The following is a 23,249-nucleotide window of genomic DNA, read 5'->3' as shown; positions in this document are numbered from 1 at the left end:
TAAAGCCATTGCTCCTTGTCCTGTCACTCCAGACTCCTGCCTAATGTCCCTTTCTGGCTCTCCTGTATCCCTGTCAGGCTCTAATGTCTCCCCAGACCCTTCTCTTCTCCAGCCTACATGGTTGTGAGAGTGTAGCAGAGCAAACACGGTGGAGCTTTCCCTCCTAGTAGTTTGTGTGAAGATTGTGTATTTCATTGTGACCAAAGGATTTATAATGTAGTTGAGTATCTTGTTTCAACACTAGTTTGAGCATTACTCAGTATATTAAAAAGAAAACGCAATTTATAGTTCCAGGAATCAGAAACATCTTGCAAGGCTTGCTTTCTTGACATGAAAACTCCCTTGGACCAGTACTTTTAGTGGATGCCAGGTGCCCAGCAAGCCACTCTGTCACTCTTTTCCTCAGGTGGATGGGGGTGAAAACTACAACAAAAGGGTTGGGATAAGGGCAGGGAGACATCACTCATTATGGTCATGGGCAAAACACACTCCACTCAGAAAAATGTTTAATCTATTACCCATCAAATCACAGTAGGGTAATGAGAAATACAATTAAGCCTTAAACACTGTGATCTATATCTGCAAATTCAGTTATGGGATTAATTTTTAAATTTGTGCATATGGGATTAATTTTTAAATTTAAATCTTAAATTTCACTGGCCATCAGCAGCAAGCCTGCTAACTGTCCCTCTGTTCTTGCAGTGAATGGCTACTACATCTCTGGGTCCCCAGTGCACCAGCTCGACTCGGGTCACACGAGCCTCCGAAAGCCCAGTGGGGACACCCAGGTAAGCTTCTGGGGAAAAGCCAAACAGCAGGATCCAAGAATAAATGGGTTTCTAAGTAGTTGAGGAATCCACCCAGAGCAAGAAGTCAAGAGGTCATTTTCTTTTAGAAACTCTCAGATCAGACAGATTTGTTGTGTGTAGTATAGTTAGGCTTTGTGTCCAGCTGGTAAAACTGTAAAAAAAGCCAAGATCCTTTGGCATTTTTGTCCTATCACTCCTTTCTGAAAAATCCACCAGGCCACTTCAGTCACTATTAGCAACCCTATGAATTTTTCTGCCACTCCAGCCTGAACCCTGGGCCTGTGTCCAGCACAGTCCTCTCTTTACATTTGCACATCCGCCCATGTCTGTATCTCATTGTATTTTCCTGCAGCTCCAGCTTTCCCTCCCAAAGACAGTATTCACAAAGAATTCATCCAAAGCTTTTTTCTCAATGACTTCATCCACTCTGGCCTGTCCTTTCACAGCCCCTCCTCAGTGCCTCACCCAGCACATCACCCCGAGTTAACCTACAGGATGCTGACCTGTGCACCTCCCTTGCCTTTGTCCAAATTTCCAATAAATATCTCTGTGCTTTTGCTTGCAACACGTCATATCCCTGGGAAATTCTTCCCCACAGATGTGGGGATGCAGATGCAGCACAGGGCCCTCTTCCAGCTCCTCCCATGAAACTCTTTGCTCCCTGCCAAAACATCCCCATATGACCATGTGACTGCCACAGCTGGTGGATCACACTTCCCCACCCTCTGGCGTTTCCCCCAGTGGTCCCAGACCTGACTTTTCTGTTTCCTTTCTCTATGAAAGTGGTGATTCCTTTCACAATGCTAAATACCCCTGGGGAAATGCCTGGTTGGTTTGGTTGGTGGGCTGCTGCCATGTGGACCTGGCCTGCCTGGTGCTCTCAGTGTCTCTGACATTCTCTGTTTCTTGGGCTAAGTTTTGTGTTGTCTGACAATGGTCCCACTTTGCCTTGACCCTCTTTTCTCACATGCTGACTCGTAAGTGGTTCCTTTCACCTCGGTCAGTATTCCTGGTTTAGATTAATGGCATTTCTCATTATACAGTCCAGCTCTTTGGATTCTCTGTTTCTTCTACATCAAACATCTTGTACTAACTCCCTGTGCTGCTGTTTCTCTGAGCAGTTTGCCTGGGCTGGAGACAGTGAGCACCTAAACTAGGTCAGAAGCATTTTAGAATCTGATGTAGTGCATTAGCAGACACCCCTGTCCACATATCTACTGTGACTCCCTCAGAGAACCCAGAGAATCTTGTAGGCTGTGACTTCCTTCAAAAAGTCCCTTGTGAATCCTTTTGCAAAAACAAAATAAATTAATTTCTCAAGGCATCTGACTCCCATGTTTTTGTAGTTGGCATGGAACACAGATTAACTTCTGCAGAATTTCCTTTGTAGCAACATTTGCCACCCTCTGTTTTTACACTGCTGAGTCTTACTCAAATTCACAGACACCTTTATACTCAAATTTACATCTGAGATACATGAGGAGTCACAGAATGGTTCAGGTGGAAGAGACTCTGAAGCCCATCCAGTGTCACCCCTGCCATGGCAGGGACACCTTCTACTGTCCCAGGCTGCTCTAAGCCCTGTCCAGCCCAGCCTTGGGCACTGCCAGGGATCCAGGGGCAGCCACAGCTGCTCTGGGCACCCTGTGCCAGGGCCTCACAGAGGAAAATTTCTTCCTCCTGTCCCATCTAACCCTGCCCTCTGTCAGTGGGAAGCCATTCCTCCTTTTTCTATCACTCCAGGCCTTTGTCCACAAGGACAAAGCCTGTCTCTCCAGCTTTTTGTAGACTGACCTCATGTACTGAAAGTTTCCACTGAGGTCTTCCTGGAGCCTTCTCTTCTCCAGGCTCTCTCAGCCTTTGCAGTCTTTGCTCGGCTGACTCAAGCATCAGCCTGTCAGAAATCCCTCTCATGGCTTTTCTCACTCCCTTCATCGCCTCCATGGTACTTTCTTTCCACTGCTCCTTTATTACAGGTTTTTCCAAACTGAACTCCTGGCTTCATCCCTGCTTTGAACCTGCTTTGAATTAGTTGTGAATCCCTGACTGGCTGCTGGTGGCATTAATTCTCAGAACAGCTTGTGTCTACGCCCTCTTGGGAAGCTGCTTTTCCTGGGGGCTGAGGCAGCTTCTGCAGAAGAGTCCTGAGTAAGGAAAGCATCTGACCATAAACCTGTGGTTGCAAGAAGCTGTTCTGCATACCCCTCAAAGTCTTTTTGGCCCGTCTCTCTCTCTCCTTGTGTGTCTTGGGCCATCCTAAGCTGCTCTGCTTTGACTGCTTCCTTGTCTGTTCCTGGCACGGGCTGTCTCCCACTGTGGAGCAGCTCCTAAGCTTTGGCCAGGATGCTTTCTTGGGCCTGGGCAGCAGCCACCATGCAAACAAATGCTGGCAAGGTCCCTCCAGCAAGCTCAGCCACATTTCTTGGAAACAGGTCAGGGGGTGGGGGGAAAAGCCACAACTGAGAACAACGCGGAGCTATGCTGTGCTGGGCACTCAGCCAGACCTTGTTTATGGCTTCCTAGAGAGCAGCTAAATGCTGCCCGTTCAAGTTGTCGCAACTGCCACCAAGGGGACAGCAGAACAGCCGCGGAACTGCACGTGTGTGGTGCTGGCACCTTGCTGCTGCTGGGTGTGGAGTCCCAGGACGAGCACCGGGTGGGATTTGGGGTGGGAGTCCCAGATGATGCCAGGAGCAGTCACAGCATCTGAGCCCCACCAGGGACCTGCGGCAGGGACAGGGGGCACTGGGGCACATTTGTGTCCCTGACCCTAGGGGTATATGATGCCATCATTCCACAGACAGGTAGGAGCTGCCTGATGGCAGGACACTGTCACCATCAGTGGTGGTGTCCAGCAGTGTCCCCAGCAGTGGCTGTCCCCATCCCTGTCCCCATTCTCGCACCCAGCAAAGCAAAGTGCCACCCATGGGACACCAAGACTGTTGTCCCTGTCCTCAGGGGGGTGTCACGCCACCATCCCACGGCGTGGCAGGGCACTCTTGGTGCCACCGTCCCAGCCCCGGCGCCGCGTTCGTTTCGGCGGGGGCGGGAGAGGCGGAGCAGCGAGCCGGGGCCTCCCGCAGCTCCCCCTCCCTCCGTCCCTGCCTGCCTCCCGGGCCGAGCCGAGCCGAGCCGAGCCGAGCCATGGGACCCGCCTCTCCACGCCCCGCGCAGCCATGCTGGGCTCCGAGAGCGGCCGCGATGATGTGCTCCGCTTCCCTCCGCAGAGCCCGGGCTCCCCGGCGGCGCCGCGGCGGCAGAGCAAGGAGAGCAGCCTGACGGTGAGAGCGGGGCACGGGGCTGGGGGGGTTCGTGATGGGCACCGGGGCTGGGGGATTCATGGTGGGCACCGGGGCTGGGGAACCGCGGGGGGTTCGTGATGGGCACCGGGACCGCGGGGATTCCGTGATGGGCACCGGGTACTGGGACTGGGGGGCCGCGGGGATTCCGTGCTGGGCACCGGGACTGGGGGACCGCGGAAGGTTCGTGATGGGCATCGGGGCTGCGGGGTTCCGTGCAGAGCACCGGGATTGCAGGACCGCGGGATTCTGTGATGGGCACCGGGTCTGCGGGGATTCCATGCTGGGCACCGGATACCGCGACTAGGGGACCGCGGGGATTCCGTGCTGGGCACCGGGGCTGGGGGTATTCTGCGACTAGGGGAGCCGCAGGGATTCCGGGCAGTGGGGATGGGGAACCGCGGGCATCCCATGCTGGGCACCGGGCTTCGCAACCGCGGGGATTCCGTGATGGGCACCGGCGCTGCGGAGATTCCGCGATGGGCACTGGGACTGGGGGACCGCGGGGATTCTGGGCAGTGGAAATGGGGAGCCGCGAGCATTCCATGCTGGGCACCGAGGCTGGGGGACCGCGGGGATTCCGTGATGAGCACCGGAGCTGGGCAAGCGCGGGGATTCCAGGCAGTGGGAATGGGGGACCGCGGGCCATTCCATGCTGAGCATCAGGCACCGGGGCTGGGGGGACCGCGGGGATTCCGTGCTGGGCACCTCGTGCCGGAGCATCCTGCCCCGGGGATCCGTGCTGGGCACCGGGCATTGGGGCACCGCAGGGATCCCGTGCCGGAGAATCCTACCCCGGGGATCCGTGCTGGGCACCCCGTGCCGCAGCATCCTGCCCCGGGGATCCGTGCTGGGCACCCCGTGCCGCAGCATCCTGCCCCCGCAGCGTTTTGGTGTTCAATCGCCGCTAAACTCACGCAGGGTTTGGGATTGCTGCCCTATGCTGGGGTCCAGGTGAGGTTTTCCGTGGAATAGTGGTGGTTCCAGGATAAGCAGGAGGTAATGGCGGTGCCTGAAGAGGTGCCTGGCACTCTGACCAGGTGTCCTGAAAAAACTTCCTCATCTGATCATCTCCACAACAGTGTACTGGGAGAAGGACTGAAGAGTTAAAGGAAGACAGACAGCAAGATTTTTTTTTTTCCCAATCTGTATTTGAGGTGTCTAGGAAGTTTCTTGTGCCAGAGTGTCCAATTAAAGATTTCTGATGGAAAGTACAGGCAAATGTTCTATATTTCAGCGTGAAGTTAATCTTACATTTACTTTTAGTCTTCATAATTAAGTATAACTGGCTCAATGATGAGACTTTTTACAAGAACATGTAGTGACAGGACAGGGAGAAGTTTAAAATTGAAAGAAAGAAGATTTAGGTTAGCTAGTAGGAAGAAATTCTTCCCTGTGAGGGCGGGGAGGCCCTGGTACAGCTCTGGCTGCCCCTGGATCCCTGCTAGTGTTGGCCAGGTTGGAATGGGCTTGGAGCAATTTGGGATAGTGGAAGGTGTCCTTGCCATGGCAGAGGGGTGAACAAGATGGGCTTTAATGTTCCTTCCAGCCTAAGCCATCCTATGATTCTGTGTTATGAATGGAAATGTTCTCAGTTGTATGATGTATCTCACTTTACAGACATTAATAACTTTAGTGTGCTTGGTGACCTCATCTGGAACACAATTAGCACTTGTGAGCTCTTCAGTGCAGGACAGGTGATTAAAACCAGAAGGGAAATCAAAATAGATGAATGAAAGTGGCTAGTAATAGAAAGTTTTATTCAAAGGGAAATCAGAAGAAATGAACAGATAAATTAATTTTCGGCAATAAAAGAGAGGCAATTCTTGCAGCTGCAAGTATTGGCAGGGTATCAAGTCCCTGAGAACAAAAGGAATAATTTAAAATTATACATCCTTGTTAGTGTTACTATGAGAAGGAGATTGTTGTCTGCTTTGTCACGTGCAGCCTGCAGATTTATTCATTAGTGGGCTGGGTTGCTGGTGACAGAGACCAGGGCTCAAAAGGAGCACATAGAAGTGTCTCTGACTGAGATGTGAGTCAGCCACTGCCATGCAGGTACAGTGTTCTGGGGCAGGAGGGGGAAATCTTCAACAGTTTTTGAAAAAAAAACCACTTTAATCAGTGATTTTAGTTATAAAAATAGGTTGTTACCAATGTTAGTACTGGTAATTGGTATTTTGAGAGCGTGGTGTGCTTTGAAGCAAGTACAAATCTGGATGTTCAGGCATTTTTGTAGATGTCTGGGAGAATCAGCTGTTCCAGGGCTGCAGTGGCTGGGGCAGGAGACATGTCCCAGCCCTTGAAAGCAGCTCCTGCCTGCTCAGATTGGGGGGTTGAGATAAATCATGGGCTGAGCATTGTGTCCAGAGGGACTAGTCATGGTCACACAGGGTGGGGTGCATGAGCACAAGAGGAGGAGAGCTTGTTTTCTGCAGTCCCTGTTCCTTACAGGGCTGAGGGCTCAGGCTGTTCTGTCAGGGTGACTTTCCATATTTGCTGTCCCATGTGCCATCAGGTAACATCTGCAAAGCAAACTGTGTGTTATGTCAGGGTCACTGGCTGTGCGTTTCTCCTGCAGAAGCCCAAAGCTTTCAAGTGGGATGAATCAGATAGACAAAAATAAGCTAATTTTAACAGCTGTTTGCTCCAAGCCATTGCCTCCATCAAGGCAGCATTGTGAAAAATGAATCTCATAAGGAGTGTAAACTGTAAAACAGTGGAAGTGTTTTTCACTGTCTCCTAGGAGGTTCTGTGTGCTCAGTGCCACTCAAGCTGATGTTCTGCTCAGCAGAGCTGCAGGGCATGTCCTTAGCTTGCTGTCAGATGCTTTTCCTCGCTCTGTAGCTGTGCTCAGGCACAACCTCTTCTTGCAGAGGGGAATTCTGTGATCTACTTTGAGGCTTTTGGTCCAGGAAACCTCTCTTCAAAGCGAAATCCTGTGGCACACAAGCTGCAGACATCAGGTGATGTCCAGCCAAGCTGCTGCTGCGTCATCACCTTCAGCAGAGGAGTGGGAGCATCTTCCTCAGGATGCATCTGCCTCTTCTGCATCCAAGTGGCATTTAGCAGCACAGCTTCTGGAAACCCTCAAGGCAGGTGGTGCTGGAGTATTTCCCATCTGTGTGCAACCAACCAGAATAATCTGGTGTTTTCTCTTTGGTCAGTGAATGTTACTGACATGGTCTTCCATCTTCTTTGGAGGAGAAACTCCAGCTGGGTATATCAGAGTTATGAAACTGCAGATGTGTGGTCTTTGCTGGTTTTACAATTAATTTCAAGGTGCACTTGCTGTTTTAAGGCTGGATGGTTTGCTGGCTGATTCCTGAAGCCTCTGGTCTGTGGAAGCTGGAGATATTTACAATAGGTGAAGGAGAGTTAAATGCAGAATGTACAGGGAGATTTCACCTGAGGAACAGAGCTGTGTCTTACTTGGAAGAGCAGGAAAGCTGCCTGATTATAAGGTATTTCTGAGTGTGGGTTTTTTTCTTCAAAATTCTCTCGTGCCTTGTTGGGATAGTGCAGGACCTGGAAAATGCTGGTGTTTGGATTGCATGTGCTGGCCACGTCAGTGAACAGTGCTGCAGATGGGAAGAGGGGCAGCCTGTGCACAGGAACTTGGGATTTCCTGCTCTCTGCTCTGTGTCTGGCAAGTGTGACACACACAGGGCTGTGATGAGCACAGGTTCAGCCCATGTTCCCCCTGTGCCCTGGGGCTGACTATGGTAGATACTGTCACAAAAGCCCTGGTTGGGCAGGGGCCTGAATTATCTCTGAACCATTCTACAGATAGACCGAGTGGAGAGGGCTCCTCCACACTTTTGGCAGAATCTTTCCTTTGAAATAGGAAGGAATCAATGGATTTGTTAACAGTGAGGACTTGAATTGTCTGTTCTTCCCTTCTGTGGTACCATAGCTGCAGCATCACCCTACCAGAGCTAAAACCCAGGGCAAACTCATGGTGTTGAAGCTGCCCAGACACAGCCTAGGCATTTCTGGGCTTCCCTGTCTGGGGAGAGTTCAGGCTGCCCAAGCCCTTCTCCAGCCTTTGCATTTGGCTTTTTTTTTACCCAAATGGTTCCATTTGCCATATGAGCTCGGTGTTGGATGTTGTACTTTTTGGGTGTCAGCTGAAATTGTAAAGAACATACTGAAGTGAGGCAATCTGGGACAGCTCTTCTGTGTTTAAGGTGCTGAGAATGTGTAGAAATCAAAAAGTAATGTGCATTTTTAAGTTGAAGAGATAAGCAAAAATGTTGCCCTGCTTTAATCACGTGAGTGTGGCACAGTAAGTTCTCCTGCTCTCTGCTCATTTATTTATGTTGTGACTGATGTAATAAACATGTAGTTGATTATCTAAGCTTTGATCAAATTATTCGTGTTTTATTCTTGTTGCTTGGCAATGTCTCATTTACTGGTGAGTGACTTCAAAGCCTGTAGAGACTCTGAAATCCAGGAGATTAATGTGCATGTCCAGTCCAACAAAGTTTGTTGTTCCTGTGCAAATCCTGTGCATTCACCTGGCTCCCTGGGTCTGTTCCTCTTCTGTCACCCTTTTGTGTCTCAGACATAATTAAGAGTTACCTACACCATAAACAGCTCATTTTGTCATTATTGCCAGTTCCTTGTGGGAAATAGGAGCTGGAATATTCAGCTGTTAAGGGTATAATTGCATTTGCTCATGATCTGTATGCAAGCAAAAGTATTTTAATCCATCGAGTTTGGCACACAGCTTGTCAAGAGAAATGCATTTGTGCTGCTTGTTTGATCCCCTCTGTGTGTGTCCTCCACCAAGCTTTGTTTGTCACTGTGTTTTTTTTTCCTTCTCTGACTCTGATCCTGCTGTCCCCTTTAATCCAGTGGCTCCCAGACAGGTTTTCTGGTGCCACTCCTGGCCCATGGCAGCTGGAAAGACAAGCTGCTGTCCCCTGGCAGGTTTGTTCAGCTCTTCCTTGGGGTTTTACCCTGCTGCTGTCTTGTTATTAATTTTGCTTTGTTGCAAGCTGACAATAGCCATTATTTTGACAAAGAGGCTGCATAAGAACTTAATATCATGGTGAGACTGATTATCACCTCACCTGTCCCAGTGGAGCTTGTGGGAATGCAATGCAGGTCATCACACCTTGTTTTCTCTTCATGCTCTGTGATTCCATCATTATCTGAGAGACCTGTTTTAATTTGTTTTGTTTCTTCCTGGCAATTACAGCTCTAATAGTCACCTTCTGCAAGCTTTTGTTAGGCCTTGCTGGCAAGTCAGCATTATTCAAATATCCACAGTGCCACAGGTTTGGATTTGGAGCTTGCATGGAGCCTGGACAGCTCTCAGGGATGTGAGCAAAGTGTGATCTCTCAAAATTAGTGAGGGCAGTGCTCCTTGGCATGGAGTGTCACTGTCCATGGGACTAATGGAGCTGTCAAACATGGGGACATCATCCCAGGTGCTTTGGCTGTCCTCACATCACTCAGCTCATCAGTGGCACCAAGCTGGTGAAGCTGAGTGCAGTTTTTTCAGCTCTCATTGCTTTTAGAGGCAAGAAAAGGAGCATTTCAGAGGAGGGAATGCCACATTGTCACACCACTGCTGCTCAGTGCCAGCCTGGTGTTCCCCTCCTGCTGGGAAATGCTGGGAGGTTTTAGAAATGCTGGGAAATACCAATCCAAGAGCTCTTGTTTGAGTGTAAGCAATCTGGGGTAATGAAAGGAAAGAAAGAGGATTACCTGTGTAGTCCTATGGAATTTTTAGTAGTATTTCTAGAGTTTAGAAAATTTTCATGCCCCCTGCTGGGACTTAGTGTAAAAAGATTTAAATTCTGTTTACCATAATATTTTTGTTTCTGTGTTTGTTTTTAAGATTGTAAAAGCTTCTGAGTTTATTTTTTGATTCTGGCACCAATTCCCTTTTAAAAGTGATACTAGACCCTAATGGCCTCATGACTCTTCCCAGACAATTCAGCATCATTTCCAGACAATTCAGCCTTTAGAGAAGTGAAGAATATTTTGATTTATTCCTAAAACTTTGAGAAACACTTGAATTAACCCTGCTTTCATCAGCTGCTGATGTGCACACTCACTGTTCCACTTGCTGCTGCATTCCTGGAGTTCTGTGCACTGCAGTGAGACACTGTCACCAGTCCAGCCCTGGCCTTTCCAGTGACTCTGTGGTTATTGCTTCAGGACATGGACACTCACTGTCACATCTCTAATCAGCAGCTTCCAGCTGACACAGATTCAGTTTTTGTGAAACAGGCACTGCCTTTAGCAGGGAGTGGGAATTTCCCATGCTGGTTCTCTTTGCAGATTTTTCAGCTGCAGGATACAACTCCTGTGCCACTCACGGCAGATCACCTCCCTGTCCTGGTGTGCAGTGCCACAACACAATGATCCAACTCAAGATATTCTATATTTCTATGACTCTGTGATGGCCAGACTTCTGTTAAAGGCTGCAGAACACACCTGGGAGATGCAGTTGGTTAGAGCATGGCCATCCTGCTCTCAACTGAGCTGGTGCATGACTCTTCTGCTGGGGAATCCAAGGGAACAGGGAAGGTGTTTGCAGTGCTGGCTGTGCTTGGCACCCTGTGGCCAGTGGAGGCCAGCTCTGAAAATTTTCGAAACTCTAAAAATACTATAAAAATTCCATAGTTGGATGGAGGTGCCTGCTCTGGTTGAGGGTGCTGGCTCTGGCTGGAGATGCTGGTTCTGGCTGGCTGAAGATGCCAGCTCTGGCTGGAGATGCCAGCTCTGACTGGACATTGTGCCTCTGGCTGGAGATTCTGGCTCTGGTTGGAGGTGCAGGGTCCCCAGTGCATGGTCACTGCCTGCAGAGCCCAGTTTTCTGACTTTCAGGTCAGTTTGGAGCCTGGTGGGAGCTGGAAGGCAAGACACATGGTTTAGGATCTAGCTGAGGTGACAGCCAAAGACAGCACAGGTTCAGGGTGCTCAGCCTGCTTTGGGATGGGCTTGGCAAGCTCTGGCAGGGTGGTTTATGTGGAGCAAGCTCCTGCACTGTTACAGGGCAGCTGCTGAAGCTCCAGCCTGGGCAGAGGCAGCAGAACCAGTGTGGGTTTGTAGGAGCAGCTTGTATCAGCTGAAGGCTTTGTCTGCTGTGCTCTGGAGTGGTGGGTTTGTGCTGTGTCAGCAGCCACATCCTTTCTGATCCTCTCTGGATAGCCCAGAGGCAGATTGACTGCATGCCTTTGGGTCTGCCTGTGCAGCTGTGCTAACCCTACCCACAGATTTGTGTGGATTTCCTGTGAGTTAACTGATCCAAAACAAACCCCCACCCCCATACAGATACATCTGTGACATCCCAACCCCAATACCTCTTGATCCCTTGATGAATCAAGTGCTTTTAGTGTTCCCATGAGCCTGAGAGGGGCTGATTTTGGGGAATCTGCCCAGCAGGGATTTGAGGTGAGCATTACAAACTGGCACTGAGCTCTGACTCGTGCTGGTGCTTGCTCTGGGAGGCTCAGCTGTGTCCAGGGTTGTTCTGCAGAATGTTCTGCTGTAGCTGTGGTGCTCATTGCCTTCACTGTGCTGTTAGCAGGCTGCAGTGTTCCACTGGGATAGCTTAATGAGTGCTTGGATTTTCTGATGCTGTTGTTTAATGAGCGTGTGATGAGTCCTGTCTGACTGATCTCTGTGAACACTGAAGGTTCATGGCTCCAGAGAGCCCCTGCTCCTTTCTACCCAGAGCATCACTTCCATCTGAAAAGGTCTTAGACACAGATTGAAGGGCTGTGCACTGATACAATAATTCCTTTTTTTTAGCATCCTGTAGGAGATGGCATAGCCAAGGGTGTTTTGCACTGACAGTGCTCTCTGGTGCTCAGGGTGTTTCACATCACAGTTTTCAGGGATTTGGGAGAACTCCCTTCGTGGTGCTTTCCAAATGCAGCAGGTTTTCCTCATGTGCAATGGGTAGTTGATTTCCCTCTGAGCCAACACTCCTGCCTGCAGAAAGCAGCATTCTGGGAATACTTGGCTGTTTCCATGCAACAAGCAGTTTTTCTGCCCTGGCATGCCTTCACTGCGGATTTTCTGATGGATATAACTTTTTATTTACGTATTTCTCATTAACAGCTACATTTCATTACTGTCTAACTCTCCTTTTTTTTCGCTTTTGTATTTTTTTTAACAGATCAACTGTGTGACTTTCCCCCACCCTGACGTAATGCCAGAGCAGCAGTTGCTGAAACCTTCAGAGTGGAGCTACTGTGATTATTTCTGGGTAAGTGGGCAGCCAGCCACATGCCACATGCAGCTCCAGAGCTTCCAAGAAAGTGGAATAAACAGCTTGATTTGTGCTACAAGGTAAAGGAGAATTTGGGCTGAGATACAGTGTGTTCAGGGAGTACCACAGAGACTGGGGATGCCAGGGAAGATCTCCTGGAAACATCTGACCAGTCTGAGATGTGGCTGATCCGTCAGAGAAGGAAAGGCAAGGGCAGTTCCCAGGAGATGGATTTGCTCAGGAAATAGGGAGGATGTAGGAGAAGCCACATATTTCAAAATAGCACAGGCAAAAGGGCAGTGCAGGAGGAAGGGAATAGAATCCCACAATCCCAGACTGGTTTGGGTTGGAAGGGATCTTAAAACCCACCCTGTTCCACCCCTGCCATGGCAGGGACACCTTCCATTGTCTCAGTCTGCTCCAAGCTCCATCCTGGCTTGGACACTTCCAGGGATCCAGGGGCAGCCACAGCTGCTCTGGGGCCTCCCCACCCTCACAGGGAAGAATTCCTTACCAATATCCCATCCATCCCTGCCCTCTGGCAGTGGGAAGCCATTCCCTGTGTCCTGTCCTTCCATCCCTTGTCCCCAGTCCCTCTCCATCTCTCCTGGAGCCCCTTGAGTCCCTGCAAGGGGCTCTGAGCTCTCCCCAGAGCCTTCTCCTCTCCAGGCTGAGCAGCCTCCATTTCTCAGCCTGTCTCCAGAGCAGATGTGTTCCAGCTCAGTGGCCTCCTCTGGACTTACCCCAGCTCCATGGATAGCAGAGTGGCTGGCAGGGAATGTGATTCCCGTGTTCCCAGAGCATGAGAGCCAGGGATGCACAAGGAAGCAGGGGGTGCCCCTTCTAAAGCAAGTTAAAAGCTCTTTGTTAAATTGTACAGCTCCCTCCACAGGGTATTCCAGAGGTCAGACAATGAATGCCTTCTTTGTAGGGTGAGGTTTGTGAGGGACAGGCCAATTTATAGCTTGAGTAGTTTTAATGCAGCCTGGAGCATGCAGAGTCTTCCATGGCTGGTTCTGTGTGTGCCCCCTTGTGCCCAGGTCTGTTTTCAGGCTCCTGAGTCACATGAAAATGATGCTGTGGTCCTTGGAGTGTGGAGCTGATAGAAAATGATAGAAAATGGTCTTCCAGTGGAAAACTTTCCTTTCACCTGAATGTTTTTCTGGGCAGTGAGAGGAAAATATAATGGAATGAACAAATACTACAAAAGGAACCAGCAATGAAGCTTTTAGGAATGTCATGTGTGTTTTCAGTTATTGGTTGTTGAAGTGTTTCCCTTTTAATAAAAAGTGTCAGTGTTGGAGACCCAGCAGAATGTCCCTTTGTGCCTGCTCAGTGCTGATGGCAGGGCAATGCTAAAATACACTGAAAAAAAAATACACATGTTTGAAAATTGTCACGTTACCACAACATTTCTTCAGTTCCTTTCAGTCTTCTGATCCCAGCGGGCCCTAAGTCATTAATGGTGTACAGACTGATTATTTTGTACATGTCTCACAAAAGTTCCTGCCTTGTTTGGTCCTCCCTGTTCAAGCTCAGCCTGTGCTTGGTTCCATGGCTTGGTCACATCCTGATTTCAGTGAAACTCTACTCCCAGCTCCTTACTTCTTGCAGACTTTTATCCTCTCATAACTCTGCTTGCAGGAATTTCCTCTTTGGCCTTGTCATGCTCTGCCCACAGCTCAATTCTCCTTCCTCCACCATCTCCACTTCTCCCACTGGCTCAGCCTGCTGGTGCCTGGCAGGGCACCCTGCCAGTCTCCTGCCTTGATTAATCTGGCATTTTCCTCTGGCTGCTTGTGCAGCACGTGGGGGATCAGAGCAGCACTGGGGGAGATGTTCTCTGAGAGTTTGGGTGTTGGAAGAGGGAAAGAAATGAAATAGGGAAGCAGAGAGAAAACTGTGTTGGTTGTTGAAGCCAGTGGAGCAAGGAGCTGTGTGAGAAACAGGCAGTGAGGAATGGGATGTGTGGTGGCAATCTGTGGGATGGGTTTGCCTTGTTTTACAGTAGATTTATGCAGACTGGCTCGGTTTTCCTCAGTAAAAATCACAGTTGGCAGGCTGCTAAAGGTGTTTTAGGGCTGGGAGGAGCAGCCCTGTCCTACCCTCTGCCCCTGGAGTGTTCCCTTGTTCCAGGGCTCCTGCATTGGGCAGGCTGAGCCCTTGGGGCTCACCTTACCCAGCTGTGTTCTCTTGTTCCAGGGCTCCTGCATTGGGCAGGCTGAGCCCTTGGGGCTCACCTTACCCAGCTGTGAAAGGTGCTGGGCAGGAATGACAGCAGGGTTGCTGCTTTGGCCCCCACAGCATCCTTTTCTGGCTAAAGATAATTGTAAAACTTCCCTTTTTAAACTAAAAAAAAATGAGCAAGAAGGATGTTGGGGTATTTCTTTGAGAGGGTCTGAGGTGTTGTAGCCACAGCTGCTCTAAGGGCAGGATCCCTCAGGCACCACTGCTGGGAGCCAAATCTCTGTGGGTGTTTGGCCTCCAAAGGTTTTTGCTGAACTTCCTTTTATTTCTTTCAGGCAGACAAGAAGGACTCACAAGGGAACAACACAGTGTCGGGATTTGAAATTCTTCTTCAAAAGCAGCTTAAAGGGAAACAAATGCAGAAAGAAATGGCAGAGTTTGTTCGAGAAAGGTAATTAGCACTTGGCTATCAAATTAAATCTTTATTGCAATTGTTTTTTCCCCAATTTAGATATTCCTTAAATATGTTAAGGCTTAAACTGCATAAAAGGTTTGCTGCAAGTTCTTACTGAAGATTTAATATTTCTTTAGTGTTATCCACACTTTCCAGGCTTCTCCAGCTCTCACTTGTCTGAGCTGTATTGCACTAAGGCTGTCTGTCAGAGGGAACCAAGAAGGTTTTAAGCAGCAGATTCAAGGAAAAAGTATAAACAGCAGAGAAGCAGAGTGGAGGTGATGTTTAAAAGGGAAATATTTTGTCTGAAAAGTACAGAAGCAGTTTGTTCACATGGAGCATAGGCACAGTTTCCTAGAGGAAGATTTAAAAAAAACATCACTTTGAGATTGGTTACAGAACCAAAGGATGGTTTGGGATGGCAGGGACATTAAAGATCATCTCATTCCAGCCCCTTGCCATCTGTAAGTGCAGGGACACCTCCCACTGTCCCAGGGACACCTCCCACTGTCCCAGGGTGCTCCCAGCCCCGTCCAGCCTGGCCTTGGGCACTGCCAGGGATCCAGGGGCAGCCACCCTGTGCCAGGGCCTGCCCACCCTGCCAGGGAACAGTTCCCAGTTCCCAAAATCCCATCCATCCCTGCCCTCTGGCACTGGGAACCATTCCCTGTGTCCTGTCCCTCCATCCCTTGTCCCCAGTCCCTCTCCATCTCTCCTTTAAGCACTGTCAGAAGCTCTGAGCTCTCCCCAGAGCCTTCTCAGGGTGCAGTTCAGTTGGGCAGAACTTGCAGATAGTTTCATTTATAATTTGTTTTGTTTCTCCCTCTCACCTTTATTTTCAGGCTAGGGATGTGGCAGCAGTGGGAAAATGCAAAGTGTCACAGGCAATAATGGTGGCAGATACACTCACATGAGGTTTCTGTAGTCTTTGACATCAGATAATCCAAGAGGCAGTTAGAGTGTGACCAATGGAATGAACAAATACTACAAAAGGAACCTTTTAATGTTCCAGGTTGTTCTTTCTTCTACCAGAGGTAGAAGAAAGAACAACCTGGAACATTAAAAGTGCAATTGAGAAATAGGAATACTAAGGGAGAGGATGAGAAGGCAAGCAGAATTACGATAGCAAGGGAAAAGAGGGGGAAGGTTCTTCAAAGGAAGCAGTATATAATGAAATTTGACAGAAATAAAAGCAGGAGGCATTCAAGAGGAAAGGAAAGTTGGTGTGAAATTAGAGAGAGCAAGGAGAGCAGCTCTGACACTGTGGGGAGGCATGGCTGTCCTCAGCAGAGGAAGGAAAAGACCCACTGTGTGCTGGGAACAAAAAAAATTGTTGGGAATTGAGTGTGAACAGAGTCTGGATGGAAGTTACAGAAAGATTATTTCATTTCTGCCATGTTCAGCAGATCCATATATGCACCTTTCACTGTTTGCCTGAGCAATTTATGGAAGATTTCTGCAGTCTCTGCACTACAGGAAAAATAATTATGCTTCTGTTGTCTGATAATTCCATTGTTCCCTCCTAATCTGGAGGAACAGTGTAAAAAGACTCAGTCACAGTCTTCCCTTAGTGGGAATTATGGAGCTGTCTGTCAGATATCCTCTACCACCTTTTCTCCCTGTTCCCCCTGTTGTCTTAATCTATTTAGTTCCTTCTTGCATGGCAGTCACATCAGATCATCTTCGCCTCCCTTTGCAGCTCTCTAGTTTTTTTTCATCCACCATAATATGTCATGACTGAAATTATTTGAGTGTGGGCACAAAAAGTACTTCTTTTTATCTCAAATGTGCCCCACAAAAGGGCACTTGCTGAAGCAGCTCCTGCAAAGGGGCCTGCCAGAAATACCCCACCTTCTGATGCTGTGTGCATGGACAAATAAAGACACTTTAGAGCAGGTTTTGTGCACAGCTGGCGCAGAATCAGGAGTTTTTCTGTCTGGGAACCCCACAGTTCTCTCAGAAATGTTCTGTTGAGCAAGCTGGGTTGAAAACCAGTGAACAGACAAGTGTTTGCTGTGGCTGGGAGCATGTGCACCTTGCAGTTGTTTCACTGGCAGCAGGAGAGGGTTCCAGGCAGGATTCTCATCCCTCTGCACCAACAGTGGCCCATTCCTCCCTGTGGGGCTGTGTGGCAGCACCTTTCTGTCACAGACACATTCTATGAAAATCCTTTTCTTAGGATTTTTCTTCTTGAGGAGCTGAGAAGCCTCAGGAACAAAATGGAAACCATGATTATCTGCTGCTGTGGAATGCAACAGGTGCATCTGTGATTGGTCTCATGTGGTTGTTTCTAATTAATGGCCAATCACAGTCAGCTGGCTTGGAGACTCTGAGACAAGCTTTTATCATTCCTTCTTTTTCTATTCTTAGCTAGCCTTCTGATGAAATCCTTTCTTCTATTCTTTTAGTATAGTCTTAATATATGTCATAAAATAATAAATGAGCCTTCTGAAACACGGAGTCAGATCCTCATCTCTTCCCCCATCCTCAGACCCCTGTGAGCACTGTCACACCTTTCCTGCTCTGCTCCCTTGCCCCTGGCAAGCTCAGCTCCTGTCCTGGTGCCTCCAGGTGGGTGAAGACCAGCACAGGGCAGTGAGTGAGAGGAAGGGGCTGCACCAGCCATGTGCTGGTGCCAGAAGCTGCTGCCACATCCCTGCCACGATTGTCACCCATCACAGAGAGCAGGAAGCATTTGCTGTCCCCAAGGAAGGTGCACTTCATCCCCCCAAATCTCATCTGGGTTTTTCCTGGGTGGCTGCACTCCTTCGTTTTTGCCTCAAGGATGTGCAGCCTCACATTTCACAGCAGACTGAAGCACGTGCTCCTGGTTTTGCAGACAGCAGAGCAGAAACACTCTGTCCTTGTTACTTGCTCTCCAGAACTGGAGCTTCTTCAGCTAATTTTGTCTCACATGCCATCCTGCATATAGCCCTGCTCTTGCCTCTGCATTTTTAGCATATGGGGGGAGAAGACTGCTCATCAAACCAGTGCTGCCAAGCCCTGGAAACTGAAAGGAAAATTCCTGTGGCAAAATCTGTTAAAATGCAGAGAATTTCTTGAAATTATGTGTGTGGGTTTCTGCCTTAAAGCTTACTTACTGCTGTCTTTTTATTTTCTCTCTGTGTGTATGTGAGTGTAGGATAAAGATTGAGGAGGAATATGCTAAGAACCTGTCCAAACTGTCTCAGAATTCCTTGGCTGCTCAGGAAGAAGGGTAAGTGTGTCTCTGTGAATTTCACAGAAGACGAATTTTAATATAAAAGGCATTTCTCCCACACAGGTACAAGTAATTTTCCCCAGCTCTCTCCCTCTGAGTAGAGGTTTATTTAGATTAGCACCCTGGGCATGTTAGGGAAGATGTAATTGCTTCAGAGTTGTTTGTTTGGGTTTTTTTTTTTTTTAGGTTGTTACTGAGAAGTTTTTTAGGAATATGTGTATAAAATGTTGCATTTCCAATCAGGTTTATATGCTGTCCTTGTTGTAGGCAGGACTGGTTCCTTCCAGGATTAGCATGTGTGTGTACTAAAATACTTTGAAAATGGAAGAACATATAGAATATATATGTATATCTATATATACACACTACTGAGAGTAGCTGTGTAAGGTCAATGCTGGTACAATCAGAGCAGCACAGACAAGAGGGAGGATAAAAAAGTCTCTTCTCATCAGGGTTCTGGCACTTCAAGAAAAGCAGCAGACTGCTGCTTATTTCCAACATTTTCACACTTGGGAAGTTATTAAGAAGACATTAGGCAGTGCAGCTCAGCCTGAATTGCAGTTTTTCAGTATTAATGCAAAGGCACCACTGCTGAGGGATCAGAACTTGGTGGCTCTGTGTGTTTCACCACAAACCCTCTGAGCACTGAAGGCCAAAGCTGGAAATGACTGTCCTCACCTTTGGCACTGAAGCTGCATGAGGTGTTTTGCTCAGCTTCCAGGAGGCAAGGGCAGAAATTCCAAGAGGATAACTGGGCTGTTACTGCCCTGAGCACCTACACTGGGAATGGTTTCTGTCCTCCTTTCTCCTTAGGGCTGGATGCTCAGCTGATCTAGCAAAGCTAAGCCCACTTCCTCCCACATCTTCCTTCCACTTTCTCCTACCCCCAATGGGAAAAGGAGAGAATGACTGAAAAAATGAAAGGGAAGGAAACAAAGTAGGTGAAAAGAGAGGGAATGAACACTCAAGCCTAAGAAATGTTGAAGTAGAAAGCTGGAAAGGACATGGAGCTGAGAGCACTGTCCAGTGATGCTCTCCCAGATAACAGGGGTAGTGTCAGTGGGAAATGGGCAGTGAGAGAGGACTTCAGGGAAGGAGGAATATTCTGTAGGTGTGTCTAAGTTGTTTAACTGATGAACACCACATTTGAGGACTCAAGGCCTTGCAGCAGCATCAGAGGTGACAGATCATTAGTTTGAGATTGCAGGTGACAGGTGATTTTTCAGGCTATCAGGAACAGTCAAATCTCATTATCCTTGAATAGGGAATAGGGAAGAGATAGAAGGAGCCAGGAATTGTAGATCATTCAGCTTTATTTAACCTGTGCAAAGTGGTGGAGTAAACCATCAAACTTCCACTTAGGGGAAAAATTAGATGCAATTGTTGTATATGCATAAAGAGCCATGCCAAGCCAACCTAAATTCCTTCAGTGATGGAGTAAAAGAGTAGGTCAAGCCTCACAGCTCTTTATTTAGTGTTGCTTTTTGTGATGGGAGATTCTCGTAGGCAGACAAGAGAAATGGTGGCCTAAATAAAGCTTAATGTGCAAAAAACTAGGTAGGAAAAACCCACTGCTTACAGAAACTAAACTGCAGAAAGTAGCTGAGGAATGACATCCCAAAGGGTTTGTCCTAAGTCCAGGGTGTTTTAAAATGTTTTTGTAATGAACAACCTGTAATAGAAGAAATTATGGATTTACTGTATCCAGAGATGTGACAGAGCTAGGAGGGTTGGTATGTGTAACTTGAGGAAAAGGTTGCAATTCAGAATTCTTGTGTTAAAATTGAGAAATTAACTGAAAAAAAAAAAACTAAGATGCATTTTAATGAGGACAAAGCAGCGGGTTTTATACTTTTACAGGATGTGAAAGATACAGTTACATAACACTTTGTGGGAGAAGGATCTGGCTATAGTGAATCACAAGCTTATTCATCAACAACTTCATGCTGTTGTCTAAAAAGGCAATCACATTGAAATATGTAGAAGAAAGAGTGTCTGATACAAAATAATCTGTTACCAGTTTAGCCCCTGGAGTTGCACTGTACTGGGGACAGTGTAGTTTTGGTTATGGTGCTTTAGGAGCAGTCTGGGCTGTTGTAAAGGATCTGGAGGAGTTTGCCTCAGCTGCCGCTGTCCTGGAAATAATCTGAAAGAAAAAGACAACAGAGAAATTTTCAAGTGCTGAAAAGCTTTTCCACGACTTTTCACCTGAAGTGAAAATCTGCTTTCTGAAGTAGGGTGTAAAGTAGAAGAGGTAGAAAAAGCTGCATTGGTGGAAACTTTGTTATGGTGAAGATAAGATGCTGAAGGGTCTTGCTTAGGGAGGCTCTGGTGTCTCTGTCACTGGAGATTGTCATGAACTGGGTTTGCAAAGATCTGCTGCAAACAATGCCAACACAATTCTGCCTTGGTCACAAAGGTTGGGCGTTTTCTCAGATTTCTATTACCATTTTCCATGATTTTGCTGATCAAGATATGGTACAAAGTGTCGTGCCAGATTTCCCTGACAGATCCACAAGGAGAGGTGGGGAAGGGACTGATCATTGTCCTGCTCTTCCTTCAGCACGCTGGGAGAAGCTTGGGCTCAGCTCAAGAAGAGTTTAGCTGATGAAGCAGAGGTTCATCTCAAATTTTCTTCTAAGGTAAATGGTTCTTTCTTTTCCAAATATGTTTCCCTGTATTGGTGGGCCTCTCCCTTCAGTGCATGTTAGTGGGGGAAATATACAGGCATGTGGTACAATTTTAGGAGAATTAATAAGTTGGTGAACAAACTTGCTGAAACTCTGTCCAATCTTCCTCCCAAAATCAGTTTAATCTGCCTGCTGAGTAAATCAAAACACATCTAGCTTTAATTTTTCATTAAAAAGTAAAACTGATTTTAGATGTTGTTCACCTGGACTCTGTGTTCCAGCAGTAAATTGAACTAGTACTTGCACAATTCACTTCTGCAAAGGAAGAAATGAAAAGCAATATTTGGCTTCTCAACAAGAATCTACTCTACCTGTCAGAAAGGAAGAGAACCAGAATTCTGGCTTTTTTTGTACCATTAGCCTTTCTCAAAAGTCTGCTGGGAGCATCACGTTATTTTGGGGTTTTATCTCAAGTGATGCCCAAGGAGATTTCTTTTACAAATTATGGTATTTATCTGGGCTTTTTCCACCACATGTGACATGCTCTTGAATCCTGTTGCATTCTGTTAACCTCTGTGGGTGTTCAAGTTCAATTTAGTGGCAGATATCTCAGCACCACAGCCATGTTCTGGAGGAAAATTATAGCTCTGCACCATTTGTAAGCAATTCAGCAGAGGTTACTCAGGCAACCAGCTGCTGCCTTGGTAACCCACTGCTCTGCCTTAAACTTCGACATCAGGGCTGTAATTAGTGAAACACTTTTTGCTCCCCATTGTCCTCCTGAATTGTTTTCCAAAAGGAAGAAATGCACCTTGGAGTGATGTGTGTGTGTAGGCAGGCGAGGTTGAGAGGGGCTTTTCCATTATTTTACTTCTTAAACTCTGCACAGAAACTCCTGTAGCATCCTCCAAATCCTTCCCACTGATTGTGTGCAAACAACAATGTGGATATGGCACTTTAGGGGCAAGGTTTAATGGTGGACCTGGCAGCCCTGGGTATTGTATTTGCCAGGAAATGCCTGATGAGGGCAGGAATGATGAATCTGACTCTGTGTTCTCAGAAGGCTAATTTATTACTTTATGATACTATATTATATTAAAGAATGCTATACTAACTATACTAAAGGATACAGAAAGGGTACATACTAAATGCTAAAAAGATAATAATGAAAATAATAATAAAAATAATGAAATAATAATAATTATTATGATAATAATAATAATAAAAGCTTGTGACTCTTTCCAGAGTCTTGACACAGTTTGGCCCTGATTGGCCAATGAATCAAAACTACTCACAGCAGAATCCAATGATACAATCACCTGTTGGATAAATGCTCTCCAGACACATTCCACATGAGCAAAACACAGGAGAAGCAAATAAGAGATAAGAATTGTTTTCCTTTTCTCTGAGGCTTTTCAGCTTCCCAGGAGAAAAATCCTGGGCAAAGTGATTATTTCAGAGAAGGTGTATGCCACACCTGGGTTGACAATGGGACTTGATGATCTTGGAGGTTTTTTCCAGTTGTGGTTCTGTGCAGAACCAGGAATTGCTGCCTGGCTCCTCAGTTCTTCCTTTATTTTCATTTCCAGCTCCAGAGTGAGGTGGAGAAGCCCCTGCTGAACTTCAGAGAGAACTTCAAGAAGGACATGAAGAAGTGCGACCACCACATCGCGGACCTGCGGAAGCACCTGGCCAGCCGCTACACGGCTGTGGAGAAGGTGGGAGCAGGAGCAGCCTGCAGGCTTTGAGACACACCAGACTGCTGCTTTGAGCAGAGCAGCTGCCCCTTGGAGAGCTTCAGCTCTGTCACAGCTGTTCCTGCTGAGGGCTTTCACTGTTTATTGAAATTAGGGTGCCCCTGGTGCAGGGAATGATTGATATCTGACTCTGTTGATTCAGAAGGCTGAATAATTGCTTTATTAAACTATATTATATTACATTATACTATACTATATTGAAGATTACAATTCTTACTATTCTTTAAAAGACTACTATTCTTTAGTATTCTTTGTATACTACAATACTACTGTAGTATCTCTTAGTATTCTTTAGTATTCTTTGTATACTACAAAGAATACTAAAGAATACTAAAAGATACTAAAGAAAACTCCTGTCTGAGAAAGCTAGGACACAGCTTTGAGTCATTGGCCAAGGAAACAAAACAAATCTCAGCAGAATCCAATTGACAAATCACTTCAGGTAAACAATCTTCCTAACACATTCTACATGTGCAAAACAACAGGAGCAGCAAGTAGAGATAAGAATTGTTTTTCTCTTCTTCTCTCTGTGCTTCTCCAGGGAAAAACTCTGCGAGAGGGAATTATGTCTCTCTGTTCAGGGAATGTGAATGCCACAGCTGTTTGCTGTGCTTTGCCCAACCCCAGAAATAGTTTGGTGTTTAACTGAGATCTGGG

The 23,249-nt window shown here is 47.3% G+C and overlaps 1 protein-coding gene across 3 annotated transcripts in view; it reads left to right on the top strand.

Moving 5' to 3' along the window:
- Window positions 1–23,249, top strand: part of GAS7 (growth arrest specific 7) — an 80,128-nt gene that overhangs the window by 42,494 nt on the left and 14,385 nt on the right. For all 3 annotated transcript variants that reach the window (XM_074555195.1, XM_074555194.1, XM_074555196.1), the window contains exons 4-10: window positions 703–788; window positions 4,037–4,090; window positions 12,252–12,341; window positions 14,867–14,982; window positions 18,128–18,202; window positions 20,769–20,847; window positions 22,425–22,553. In XM_074555195.1, the coding sequence (XP_074411296.1) occupies window positions 703–788; window positions 4,037–4,090; window positions 12,252–12,341; window positions 14,867–14,982; window positions 18,128–18,202; window positions 20,769–20,847; window positions 22,425–22,553 (629 nt within the window). The remainder of the gene's footprint in view (window positions 1–702; window positions 789–4,036; window positions 4,091–12,251; window positions 12,342–14,866; window positions 14,983–18,127; window positions 18,203–20,768; window positions 20,848–22,424; window positions 22,554–23,249) is intronic.

The sequence above is a fragment of the Zonotrichia albicollis genome, chromosome 19 (assembly GCF_047830755.1).
Source record: "Zonotrichia albicollis isolate bZonAlb1 chromosome 19, bZonAlb1.hap1, whole genome shotgun sequence".
Taxonomy (NCBI): Eukaryota; Metazoa; Chordata; class Aves; order Passeriformes; family Passerellidae; genus Zonotrichia; species Zonotrichia albicollis.
The sequence above is the reverse complement of the archived record's forward strand: the minus strand, read 5'-3'. Positions and strand labels throughout refer to the sequence as shown.